The sequence below is a fragment of the Hemiscyllium ocellatum genome, chromosome 23 (assembly GCF_020745735.1).
Source record: "Hemiscyllium ocellatum isolate sHemOce1 chromosome 23, sHemOce1.pat.X.cur, whole genome shotgun sequence".
Classification (NCBI taxonomy): Eukaryota; Metazoa; Chordata; class Chondrichthyes; order Orectolobiformes; family Hemiscylliidae; genus Hemiscyllium; species Hemiscyllium ocellatum.
In genome coordinates this window covers 51,306,658-51,320,814 of record NC_083423.1, presented here as the reverse complement: position 1 = coordinate 51,320,814, position 14,157 = coordinate 51,306,658, and the positions used below count along the sequence as shown (strand labels likewise).

Sequence of the window (14,157 nt, the reverse complement as noted above, 5' to 3'; positions counted from 1 at the left end):
GGTCAGTAGCAACAGTGTGTGCCATCTACAAGAAATTCACCAAGGCTGCTTATACTGCATCTTCTAAATCCACTTCCATCTAGAAGGACAAAAGCAGCAGATACATGGAAGCATTGCCACCTGCAAGTTCCCCTCCAAGCCACAGACCATTCGGATTGGGAAATAGCTCGGTTTCTTCAGTGTCACTGAGTCAAAATCCTGGAACTCCCTCTTGAACAGCATTGAGGGTCTACCAACAGTGGTTCAGAAAGACAGTTCACCACCTTCTCAAAGGGTGGACAAGTGAGGATGGACAATAATTGCTGGCCTACCAGCAACCCTGCATCCCACGCATAAATTATTTTAAGAACAGGTATTGTTCTGGGTTCATGTTTGAACCTTACCGCTCTCAATTCGCTGGAATTCCTCCAGATCTAAAAACAAGAAAGAGTCACACTGGGAGGTTGAATAATCAAAGATTATACAACTCAGTCTGCAGGTGCTGGTTATCACCTGCAACTTCCCTTACGGCAAGTTCTAGAACCTAGTGTGTGTCACTTGCCTGAACAGTGGGAGAGAAAGTCAGGAGGCAAGTTGGCCTGAACTGCTTATGTGTGAGTTGATTTAGAATAAGTAGCAGTGGATAGAAAGAAAGTTCTGAGAACTTGTAAAAAGGCCTGAACTAAGATCATTTGTTTGAGATTATATATTAGTTCTACATCTTCACTTTTCATCCAGACCCTTCCCAAGTTCCAGAAGACTGGCCACAGCAAGGAGAGATAAAGATTCAGGATCTCTGTGTTCGATATGACCCAGCTCTCAAACCTGTTCTTAAGCACGTCAAAGCCTACATCACACCAGGTCAAAAGGTAATTGCAAGAGTCTTTCAAACCTTGTTGTTTAATGGTCCTTGTAAGAAGTTGCAGAACTGTTGCAACCTCATCGTAGACAATGGGGCAAGTGCAGCACTGCACAGGGAAATGGAAATGAGAGAGAACCACAGACATCAACCAGGCAAATACCAACAGCCTAGATTAAAGGCATTTCAAATTCAAAGCTCAGGTTTGGCTTATATCTCACTGTTGATTTGTGTAATATGCTGTATTGGAGCAACAGATGAACAGTACTGGTAGCTGTTCATTTTGAAAGCTTTGAGAGGTATAGATAAAACGTCACGTTTCCCATTAGCAAAGATGTCAACAATTAAGGAGCATGAACTTAAGGTCAGAGGTAGAATGCTAAAAAGAGGATTGAGGAGCAATCTTTTCACCCAGAGAAATCTTAAACCCACTGACTGAAAGGGTGGACGAATCACCAAACTCTCGTTAACATTGAAGCAGTGTTTAGATATTCATCGGTGTTGTCATCACTCCCAGAGCTACGGACCATGACTGAAAAATGGGGATAATGTAGTCAGATCTTTGTTGGTTGGCATGGATGTGAAGGCCCAAATGGCCTCTTGTGCTGTAAACATCTATAACACTATGAAAAGGCATTTAGCCATAATCCCACAGATGGCAGTGTCACACCATTGGCTCTTCAGTCAAGGACATGGACCAAATGTCTGAAGCTGTGGTTCATCTAATACTGAGCAGGCTGACTATTGCATCAACAGTAGGATAAAACTAACCTGTCTCACCACAGTCTAACATGAAAAGCTGAGTTCTTGGCCCTATCCACTCTGAATTTTAGAGGAAGAGAGGTGATCCATAAGATTCTGGAAGGGCTAAATAGGATAGATTTTTGGATTAGTGGTGCTGGAAGAGCACAGCAGTTCAGGCAGCATCCCAGGAGCAGTAAAATCGTTGATTTTACTGCTCCTCGGATGCTGCCTGAACTGCTGTATTCTTCCAGCACCACTAATCCAAAATCTGGTTTCCAGCATCTGCAGTCATTGTTTTTATCTAAATAGGATAGATACTGTCAGGTTCTTACCCTGCCTGGATAAACTACAAATGGCCACAGTTTTTGGATCAGGGGACAACGGTTTTGGATTGAACAAATCAGAAATTTCTTCACTCAAAGGATAAATCTTTGGAATTCAACAGGTCCAACAAAAGCCTAGAGGGTTGCAGATGCAACATCAATATATCTATTTATATACCGACATGGAGAATTTTTTTAGATTAGATTACTTACAGTGTCACTGGAGACAGGGTCTTCGGCCCAACAAGTCCACACCTACTCTCCGAAGAGAAGCCCACCCAGACCCACTCCCCTACATTTACCCCTTCACCTAACACTGCAGGCAATTCACCTAGCCTGCACCTTTTTTGGACTGTGGGAGGAAACTGGAGCACCCGGAGGAAACTCACAGAGAGAATGTGCAAACTTCACGCAAATGGTTGCCTGAGGTGGGAATTGAACCTGGGTCTCTGGCACTGTGAGGCAGCAGTGCTAACCACTGTGCCACTGTGTTTGGTCTTAAAAGAAATCAACGCATGCAGAGAGTAGATGAGAAAGTGGAGATGAGTCTAATGATCAGCTTTGAATTGTGTCCTTTGTCATTCACACCCCACCCTGACACTGACCCTATTTGTAAGTGCACTTTAATATTTGTGCATTGTCCCTTAGTGCCACATGCTGGTCATCATTAGCCACCTCACATCTCTGCAGTCATGCCTTGTTGTTCCCCCTTCTAAACTTCATCTCACATGAATCCTTCATTTACCCTCACTGTCAGCTATTCCGTTTCAAGCACTCTCTACCACCCCACTTAGACAATTTTCCAGTGTACTGGTCCGTACGTGGCACAGCTCCCCTTTTCACTGTAGTGGTGCCAGTGCCTTATTCATCAACGCCTATCATAGAATCCCAACAATATGGAAAGAGGCCATTCGGCCCATCAAGTCCACACCAACCTTCCAAAGAGTATCCAACTCAAATCCAACTCTCTCTATCCTGTAACCCCCACATTTATCGTAGCTAATCCACCCAGCCTGCATGAACCAGGACACTATGGGCAATTTGCCATTGCCAAACAACCACCTAACCTGCACATCTTTGGACTGAGGGAGGAAACCCGCACAGACACAGGAAGAAAGTGCAAAATGCACACACAAAGTCACCCGAAGCTGGAATTGAACCCAGTTACCTGGTGATGCAAGGCACCGTGCTGCCCAAACTATCTTGCATTTATCTTTCAACCATATGTTCGACTCCTTGATCTTATGTACTCTGGGCCAAATCTCCCAGCTGAGGTAGGATTCTTTTATAACATTTATGTACATTAATTTGAATCAAAAGAGCAATGCCTCTTGAGGGATTTGGGTTGAAACTTCTCTAAAACCACGTTAATTATAAAGTATCAAATGGTTGAGGTTTTGCTCAGTGCAGCCAGTGTTTATGGTAACATGGAGAGCCAAAGAAAAATAGATTTCCAAACACCTCTGCACTTTTTCAGACAAAGGCACATACTTGGTTTTCAGCCAACATTGGTATTGTGGAAAGTGTACAAGGGTTTAACGATATATTTAAAAGACATAAAAATAAAAGCATTGAAATACAGCTCTGAAGTTCCCAAGTTCTTGGTAAAGATCCCACCCAGTGTATTGTTACTTTTCCAAGAGTTAGTCTTTGCAAAGTATGCCAATTATTTTCACTGCACGCACCCACCTCCGCACCCCCCCCCCCCCCTCCCGAATACCAGGGTTTGATTGGGAGAGGACAAACAATGTCAAAACAATCATGACAGAAAAATTAGATGCTAGTCCAGATAACTGATGGACCAAAATCCTGGAACTCCATTCCCAACAGCACTGTTGGTATATCCACACCAAATGGTCTGGTTCAAGAAGGCAGCTCCCCACCAGCCTCTCAATGGCAAATTGTATCGATTGCAATGAGGTCAGCCAGGTGGACCTCATAGAATACGAGTTCCCTGATTGGGGCTGTTAATCTGGTCCAAACAGGGAGCCCTGGCTGACGGATAATAACAAGAGGGTCAGGTATTCTGCTCACTCAGAACTGGCTCTGAGGGAGCCTGGTCAATGCCAAGGACTCTCCACATATAAATAAAAGTGACTTGGTAACCAGATACCAGCCTGTGTAGAGTTATTTCACAAATAGGGATGGGATGGTCAATAAATGCTGGCCCAGCCAGCAACACCAGCATTCCATGAATGAATAATAACATAATAATGTGACTTTTAATGATATCTTGCATACTAATCTAAAGGGAGTAATGGTTGGCTGTATCTTGGTGGATGCAGCCAATCCAACTGAAGAAAACCCACCTTTATATACTATCTATTCATGATCGTCAGGACATGCAAGTGTGAGCCAATGAAATATTCTTAAAGTGACATTCATTGTCTTGGCAGCCAAGAAAGATAATAGCAGATTAATCGATTTAGTGATATTCATTGAGGGATAAATAATTTTAAAATTCAAGATAAAAAAGGCATAAGAAAACTCAATCTGACCCCCATACAAAAAGCTGCACCTCTGTAAGTAACATATTCCCTCTGTAATGCACTTAAGTGACAGCCTGGATTATGTATATTTTCACAACATACACCGTACTTTCTCAGAATGTTTTGAAATAAAATCTTTTCCCAGCTTGTCTAATTTGCAACCAAACAAGGTTCTCTGTGTTTAACCTCTTTCACATTAAATCAAGGTTGACACTACAATGCAGGTAAAAACAAGGACTGCAGATGCTGGAAACCAGAGTTAGATTAGAGTGGTGCTGGAAAAGCACAGCAGGTCAGACAGTATCCGAGGAGCAGGAAAATCGACGTTTCAGGCAAAAGCCCTTCATCAGGAATGGACAATGCAGTACTAATGGTGTGCTGTATTGTTGGAGATGCCGTCTCACAGATGAGGTGGTAAACCGAGGCCCCATCTGCTTTTTGAGGTGAAAGTAAAACATTCCAACATTTCAATTATAAAACAGGGTTCTGGTTACCCTGGGAATTCTGGCCACATTTGTGCTTCAGTCAACATCATTAAAACAGAGTACTCAGTCCTTGATGTGGTCAGATGGTTATGATTAAATGATTTCTCTTTCTGACTGGCTGACCCTGGTTTCAGTTCCCAATTGGTGAATGAAAGGGTTCCATCAATCGGTATACTGTATCAGTCTCTCAACTGGCAAAACATAAAATACCCAGTCCAAGGTTTGCGTGGAAATTAGTCACAATGTTTCCTACGCTAAAACAATGACAACACTTCAAGAGTATTTCATGGGCTGTAAAGTGCTTAGAGATATCCAGGGATAGTGAAAAATGATAAACACAAGTGTCTCTTTTGGTAATGATCTCTCAAAATGTCAGACAGAGTAGACAAGAATCTACCTCACAATGCAGAATAGAAACAAGTGATTTCCATCAATGGAATTCACTGAGCATTCAACATCATTAAATGTAAAATTCCTTTCTTCGCTCAATTCACAATTTTGCCATTTGTCACTTTTTTTGTCACTCATTTTATTTTTTTTTATCTTGATCCGCAGTCTCCGCACAATTTTTTGTTTTGTTTCACTATAAATTGATTTTAATAACAGCAGCTGAAGGATATCGGTCAGGATGTAAGAAAATAATTGTCCACATTCCCCACTGCTTTCCTTTATCCTTTCTCCTGAACCTTGAACACAGGAATGACATTTGATATCTCACTTCCAAATTATCTCACAATTAGTATATCTATTAGCTCCAGTGAACATATCTGTTTTGTCCCTGCTGCATTAGATTATACATGCTTATTTTCTGATTGATAAAATTCACACGGTTGACACAAATGAAAAAAAAGTCAAGGTTTCCATGTACATGTGTGTGATGTATTTGTTTTCCAGGTTGGGATATGTGGGCGTACTGGCAGTGGAAAGTCTTCCCTATCCCTGGCTTTCTTCAGAATGGTGGATATATTTGAAGGTTAGTCCAGCCATTGATCATGCTGTCTCTCAGTGCTGTAATGAGGTAAAATTTGTGGTAAACCTCTTATTACTGCAAGAAAGCACAACATTCTCTCAGTCACTGATTTACAGCTTAAGTGGGAGTCACCTAGTAGTTCTGATTTATGATTAAATGGTTTCTCTTTCTGACTGGCTGACCCTGGTTTCAGTTCCCAACTGGAGGGTGAAAGGGCTCCATCAATCTGTAAACTGTATCAGTCTCTGAACTGGCAAAACATTAGCAAATAGTTCAAGTAGCATTGAACTCGAGAATGACTTAGACTCTGTGAACAAAACATAATCCATTGTGGATTTTAACTTTGTGCTTTATATTTACATAATAGGTAAAATCATCATTGATGGAATAGACATCAGCAAGCTCCCTCTTCACACTCTGCGCTCCAGACTTTCCATTATTTTGCAAGACCCTGTTCTTTTTAGTGGATCCATTCGGTAAGCAAGCTCTTAACTGCAATGCTGGCTCCATGGACATAAGTGTTCTGTGCTTAGTCTTGGAAAGCAGCCCAGGATATGCCATAAATAGGAATGGTGCATCTGTTCAGCTGCTATATGTCAAACTGAACATTGCCGTTAACATTAAGCACAGAATCTCATTGGAATGGAAATGTTGAATGTCTGGGAGTTAAGAAGAAAGTTTGATGTAAGAACTGAGAGCACTTCTGCAATTCCTTTGCCCTTTCCAAGTATCTCACAAGGACAGGATCCCCCACCTACTCAAAGTAATCTTACCTGTCAAAGCCTTTCTACCATGGGTCTTAAAATCTCTGTCACCCAGACCATGTTCTCCTAATTAAGTACTCGTTTAAACTTGGATGGAGATTTGCCAGTGAAACTGAAAGTCATCTTCCTGCTGTCAGGACAAAGCAAGAGAGCAAACAAAAAACTATTCATGGCCGATAAGAATACTGTTCTTTTAAATAGAATAGGTATCAATGACTCTCTGATAGGAAAAACACAATTCATGTGAAGATGCAACAATTGACTGAGTTTTTGGATTAGAACATAGCACATAGAACATTACAGTACAGTACAGGCCCTTCACCCTCAATGTTGTGCTGACCTGAATCAATCTGAAGCCTATCTAACCTAGACTATTCCATTTTCATCCAATGACCAATGCTAGCCATCACCATCTGAGGGAAAAGGCTCTCACTATCCATCCTATATAATCCTCTGATTATCTTATCGTCTCAATTAAGTCACATCTCAACCTTCTTCTGTCTAACAAAAATAGCCTCAATCCTTCAGGCTTTCCTCACAAGACCTTCCTGTCATAATAGGCAACATCCTGGTAAATCTTCTCTGCAACCTTTCCAATGCTTCCACATCCTTACTATAATGCAGTGACCAGAACTGTACGCAATACTCCAAGTGCAGCCACAATAGAGTTTAACAGACTATGCATCTATTTTCTGTAATTCTCAGTGGAATTTCTACACCATTATCCCATTGTAAAGGATACACCTTGAAATTAATAAAGTGTGTCATTTAATCTCTTTTTTTATGAAATGTGATTATGTCTGCAGGAACTGTGTTTGGTTGGAAATCCTATCAGATCGCTTGGCATAGCAGTAAGAGACAATGAGGAATTTACAGGAGCAAGGGGGTGTGATAGATGGCAGTTGTAGGAAGGGAGAAAAACCGCAGCTACTGTCAGGTAAATGGGTTACCTCCAGGAAAGGTAGGAAAGGGAGGCAGGTAATGCAGGAGTCTCCTGTAGCTATGCCCATCTCAAACAAGTTTGCTGTTTTGGGAGACGTAGGGTGTGATGGACTCTCAAGGGAATGTAGCACAAACAGCCAGGTTTCTGGTACTGAGACAGGCTCTAATGCAACAAGGTTCCAGGCGATCGATTGTGTTAGGGAACTCTCTAGTCAGAGGCACAGACAGAACGTTTCTGAGGCCAACAGCAAGAAATCAGAATGATGTGTTGCCTCCCTGGAGCCAGAATCAAGGATATCTTGGAAAGAGTGCGGAATATTCTCAAAGGGGAGAGGGACCAGCAGGAGGTTGTTCTGCATTTTGGAACTAACGATATAGGAAGAGAAAAGGATGAAATTCGGAAGGGAGAACATAGAAAGTTAGGCAGGAATTTAAAAAGTAGGTTCTCAAGGGCAGTAATATCTGAATGCATGCTGTACATCTCTATGTCTCTATGACTGTAAGTGCAGAATGCTTGAAGGAACCTATTTTTACAAAATTTACACCATTAGGGTTTTTATCACTTCATATTTGAATCTAATTGATAAGCGATTGATTACTGTAATTAATCAAGAACTTAATAACAATTTATATTGTATGATTATCGAGAAAGCGAATGAGATAGACTTTGTTAGAATTATAGAGATGTAAGCACAGAAACAGACCCTTCAGTCCAAATTAGCTATGTTGGCCAGATATTCTAAATCAATCTAGTCCCATTTGGCAGCATTTGGTCCATATCCCTCTAAACTCTTTCTTTTCATATACCCATCAGTTTCCTTTTAAATGTTGTAATCGTACCAACCTCTATCACCTCTCTGGCAGATCATTCCACACACACGTACCACCATCTGTGTGAAAAAGTTCCTCCTTAGGTCCCTTTTAAATCTTTCCCCTCTCATTTTAAACCTATGCCCTCTAGTTTCGGACTCTGCTACCCTGGGGAAAAGACCTTGGCTATTCACCTATCATGCCCCTCATGATTTTATAAACTTCTCTATGGTAACAGCTCAGCCTCTGATGCTCCAGGCAACAATAGCCCCAGCCTATTCAGCTTCTCCGGATAGCTCAAGCCTCCAACCCTGGCAAAACAGCCTTGCAAAAATGTTCTAAACTCTCTCAAGTTTCATAAAATTTTTCCTATATCATAGAATTGAATGCAGTCTTCCAAAAGTGTCCACAATGTGGCCTCCCAATATGCACTCACCAGTAAAGGAAAGCATACCAAATGCCTTCTTCTACCCTGTTTACCTGCAACTCCATTTTCAAGGAACTATGAACCTGCACTCTTTCTGTCCAGCAACACTCCCCAGGACCTTACCATTTAGTGTCTAAGTCCTGCCCTGGCTTACTAAAATGCAGCACCTCACATTTATCTAAACTAAACTCCATGTGCCACTCCTTGGCCCATTTGCCCATCTGATCGATGTCCCATTATATTCTGAGGTAGCCTTCTTCGCTGTCCACTACACCACCAATTTCTTTCGTTATATAGTGATTGCAGTGGGCTTAACTTCTAGCATGTGTTTGCATACTAACCAGTTCATCTCTCATTCCTGAAGAAGGGCTTATGCCCGAAACCTCAATTCTCCTGCTCCTTGGATGCTGCCTGACCTGCTGTGCTTTTCCAGCAACACATTTTTCAGCTCTGATTTCCAGCATCTGCAGTCCTCACTTTCTCCTAGAATGCAATCAGCCTAAGTTTCCTTAAACATTTTGTATGAACAGCTTTGGATGTGTGACATGCATCCTTATTATCTCCATTTACCTCTTCCCTTCACAGTATCCAAACATACCTCACGGTTGAAGCAGCGCTTTACCTCCACCTACCACAATCTAGTCTACTGTATTTGCTGCTCACACTGTGGTCTCCTCTATACTGGTGAAATGAAGCATAAACTGGGTGACCACTTCACGGAACATTAACAGTCCACCCATAAAAAAGACCCTGAGCTTCCAGTTGCCTGCCATGTTAATGCACCACCCTGTTCTCTGGCCAACATCTCTGTCTCAGGCTTGCTGCAGTGTTCCAGTGAAGCTCAGTACAAACTGGAAGAACCGCACTTTACCATTTGGGGACCCTCCAGTCCTCCAGACTCAATATCAAATTCAATAATTTTAGGGCCTGAACTCTCCCATGTCCCAGCCCCCAACCCCACACACCAGGGCCTTGTAATTACATAGTCTCCCAATACACACTACTATTGTTAACCACTAACAGTGTCCATTAACAGCTATTCACTTTCCTAGCCAGAATGTTATCCACTCCTTTGTCAGTCCAGATGTTCTCTCTCTTTAGGCTCTATCTCCACCTGTCTTTTACTCCTTACCCCCTCCCCACACCCTCTCCTCTGCATATAAACCTTCATGTTCCTATCTACCATCAATGTGAGCAAGGGTCACCAGACCTGAAATGTTAACTCTGATGGGGTGGCACTGTGGCTCAGTGGTTAGCACTGCTGCCTCACAGCACCAGGGACCTAGGTTCAATTCCAACCCTGGGTGACTGTGTGGAGTTTGCACAACTCTCCCTGTGTCTACGTGGGTTTCCTCCTACTGTCCAAAGATATGCAGGTCAGGTAGACTGGCTATACTAAATTGCCTATAATGTTCAGGGATGTGTAGGTTAGTTGTATTATTTAGGGGTAAGTTTGGGTGGGTTGCTCTTCAGAGGGTTGGTGTGTACTCCTTGGGCTGAAGGGCCTGTTTCCACACTGTAGGATTCTAATTCTAATATCTCTTCACAGATGCTGCCACCCCTGCAGAGCTTTTCCAGCAACTTTGTTTTTGTTACGTCCCTGTTATATGTGTAAAGTAATCCTTCTATTTCCTTACAATTAAATCACGGTGGCCAAGACACAGAGGAAATTCTTCACGAACTAGTATGGGGAAACTAATTAACTTAGCAAATAAATAAAGCCTCTTTAACCAGAGGATAGACATGCAAGTCCTGAAGTCACACCATGGCATAATGCTGTACACCTTAATGTGTTTCCCTGAAATAAGTCTGCCATTATAGTAATGTTGTTAACCTATCTCTAATGATGTTAGCTAAAATAATGGAGAGTATCATCAGAAAAATGTGGCAAATATCCACAGTTTCATCACACAAAATAATTTTGTTACCAGAGGCTATAATGTTGACAATGGATCATGCAAAGTGGCTGAAAAAGAAATCAAGACTCTCATTTGCAAAGAACCTTTCATGATCAGGAGATGTTCAAAACACTTCATAGCTTATAAAATTCTTTGAAATGTGGTCTCTGTTACAAATTTTAAAATGCGGCAGCCAATTTTCCACTGCAAAGTCCCACACAAAGCAATGTTACAATGACCAGGTCATCTGTTCTTGTGATGTTGTTTAACTAAAAACAGTAATATAAAACCAAATTGTAATATGAAAGTCTATTACTTTGAATAAGCACTGATTACATCTGAGTACTCTAATCTAATTATTTTGTGGACTCTAACCGATCCTTTATCAAAATATTAAATTTAATTTGTGCAATGCACAAGCAGGTCAAGTTAATAATCTTCTGTGATACTCAAAAAAACACTTGTGCTAAGAACACATAAAAATATGATGTAGCATTTACAGAACAGAGCAGGCCACTCAACACAATAGGCTTATGCTCCACCTGAACCTCTTCCACCTCCCTTCACCCAACCCCTTTAAAGGTTTCTCTGTTCTGCTCCTGTTCCTTTTGCTGTCATGTATTTGTTTAGTTTTCCTTGAGATACATACACGCTATTTATCTTAACCATTCCCTGTTGCAGTGGGTTCCACAGACAAATCATTCTGAGTATTGAATTTCATAAGAACATAACATAAGAACATAACAGCTAGTAGTAGGAGGCGGCCATCTGGCCCTCCGAACCTGCTTCGCCATTCAGTAAGATCATGGCTGATCTGTTTGTGGCCTCAGCTCCACTTACCCGCCCTTTTACTGTAACCCTTAATTCCTTTACTGTTCAAAACATCATCTATCTTAGCTTTAACAACATTTACTGGGGAAGCCTCAACTACTTCACTGGGCAGGGAATTCCATCGATTCACAACCCTCTGGGTGAAGAAGGTCCTTCTCAATTCAGTCCGAAAACTGCTCCCCCTAATTTTGAGGCTATGCCCTTTAGTCCGAGTTTTACCCACCAGGAGAAGCATCCTCTCTACTTCCATCTTATCTATTCCCTTCATAATTTTATATACTTCTATAAGATATCCCCCCTGCTCCAAACTTCTAAAATCCAATGAATATAATCCCCGTCTACTCTATTATAATCCTCATAAGCCAACCTCCTCAACTCCAGAATCAACCTATTGAACCTACTGTGCATCTTTTCTAGTACGAGTACACCCTTTCTCAAGTAAGGAGACCAAAACCACACACAGTACTCCAGGTGTGGCCTCACCAGCACCAGCAACATAAACTTTTAAAATCAATCCCTTTGGCAATGAAGAACAAAATTCCATTTGCCTTCATAATTACCTGCGTACTACAGACCGACTTTCTGTGTTTCATGCATAAGGACATCTAAGTCCCTCTGCACAGCAGCGTGCTGCAATTTCTTACCATTCAAGTAATAGTCTTTTTTACTGTCATTCCTACTGAAATGGATGACTTCACATTTATTAACATTGAACTCTATCTGATAGATCTTTGCCCACTCACTTAAATGGTCTATGTCCATTTGCAAAGTTTCACAGTCCTCCACACACTTTGCTCTACCACTCATCTCAATGTCATCTGTCAACTTTGACACACTACACATGGTCCCCCCCCCTCCAAATCATCTATGTAAATTGTGAATAATTGCAGTCCCAACACTGATCCTTGAGACACACCACTAGTCATTGATTGCCAACCAGAATAGCATGCATTTATCCCCACTCTTTGCATCTGTTTATTAATCAATCTTCTATCCATACTAATACATTGCCCATAACCCTATGCATCTTTATCTTGTGCAGCAGCCTTTTGTGCGGCACCTTGGCAAATGCCTTTTGGAAATCTAGATACGCCACATTTGCTGGGTCCCCGTTGCCCACTGTGTTTGTAATGTCTTCACAGAATTCTACAAGATTAGTTAAGCATAACTGCCCTTCATGAACCCATGCAGCGTCTGCCCTATGGGACAGTTTCTATCTATATGCCTTGCTTTTCTTCCATGATAATAGACTTAAGCATTTTCTCCACTACAGATGTTAAGCTAATAGATCTATAATTCCCCTTCTTTTATCTATCTCCCTTTTTTAACAGTGGTGTCACGTGTGCTATTTTCCAATATGCTGGAACTATCCCAGAGTCCAGCGAATTTTGGAAAATTACCACAAGTGCATTTGCTATTTCTCCTACCTTCTGTTTTAGTACCCTGGGATGCATTCTATCAGGCCCAGGAGACTTGTCTACCTTTTGCTCCATTACCTTGCCTAACACTACCTCTTTTTTGATAATGATTGTTTCCAGGTCCTCATCTGCCTTTGTCTCTTTATCAGTTACTGGCATGTTATTCATGTCCTCCACTGTGAAGACTGACACAAAATATCAATCAATGCCTTGGCCACTTCATCATATCCCATGACGAAGTCCCTCTTCTCACCCTTTAAAGGACCAATGTTTACTTTAGCCACTCTTTTATTTTGTTTTGTATATTTATAGAAGCTTTTGCTATCTGTCTTTATATCTGAGCTAGTTTTTTTCTCATAATCTAGCTTATTTTCTTTATAGCTGCTTTGTGGCTTTCTGTCGACCTTTAAAGCTTTCCAAATCTTCAAGTTTCCTGCTGATCTTGGCCACTTTGTATGCCTTCTCTTTCAGTTTGATAGCCTCCCTTATTTCCTTAGACACCCATGGCAGATTACCCCTTTTCCTACAATCCTTTCTTTTCACTGGTATATACTTTTGCTGACACTTTGAAAAATTGCTCATTTTTCTGTTCCTCATAAAGTCCCATCATAAAGTTTTTGTTTCCAGTCTACTTTAGCCAACTTCTCCCTCAGCCGATTGTCGTCTCCCTTGTTTATGCACAGGAACCTGATATTGGATTTTATCTTTGCACTTTCCATCTGTATTCTAAATTCAACCATACTTCTTCCAAGAGGATCCCTACCTATGATGTCATTAATTATTCCTGTCTCATTACACAGGACCAGATTGAGGATAGCTTGCTCCCTTGTTGATGCCATTACATATTGTTCAAGAAAAGTATTATGGATATATTCAACAAACTTCTCCTCATGGCGACTCTGACTGAGTTGGTTCAACCAATTGCCATTTTTTTAAAGATTTCTTCCAGTGTGGAAACAGGCCTTTCGGCCCAACCCAGACCCATTCCCCTGCACCTAACACAACGGGCAATTTAGCATGGCCAATTCATCTAACCTGCACATTTTGTTTTGGACTGTGGGAGGAAACCGGAGCAAACCCACGCAGACACAGGGAGAATGTGTAAACTCCACACAGTCAGTCGCCTGAGTTGGGAATTGAACCCGGGTCTCTAGCGCTGTGAGGCAGCAGTGCTAACCACCGTGCTGCCCATGTAGATTAAAATCCTCTATATTAGAA

At 41.5% G+C, this 14,157-nt stretch overlaps 1 protein-coding gene across 1 annotated transcript in view; it reads left to right on the top strand.

Annotated features, from left to right (window-relative positions):
* The window catches only part of abcc9 (ATP-binding cassette, sub-family C (CFTR/MRP), member 9), a 196,065-nt gene that overhangs the window by 166,784 nt on the left and 15,124 nt on the right, over positions 1–14,157 (top strand). Inside the window, exons 34-36 of the mRNA XM_060843242.1 lie at positions 718–848; positions 5,774–5,852; positions 6,217–6,325. Of these exons, the coding sequence (XP_060699225.1) occupies positions 718–848; positions 5,774–5,852; positions 6,217–6,325 (319 nt within the window). The remainder of the gene's footprint in view (positions 1–717; positions 849–5,773; positions 5,853–6,216; positions 6,326–14,157) is intronic.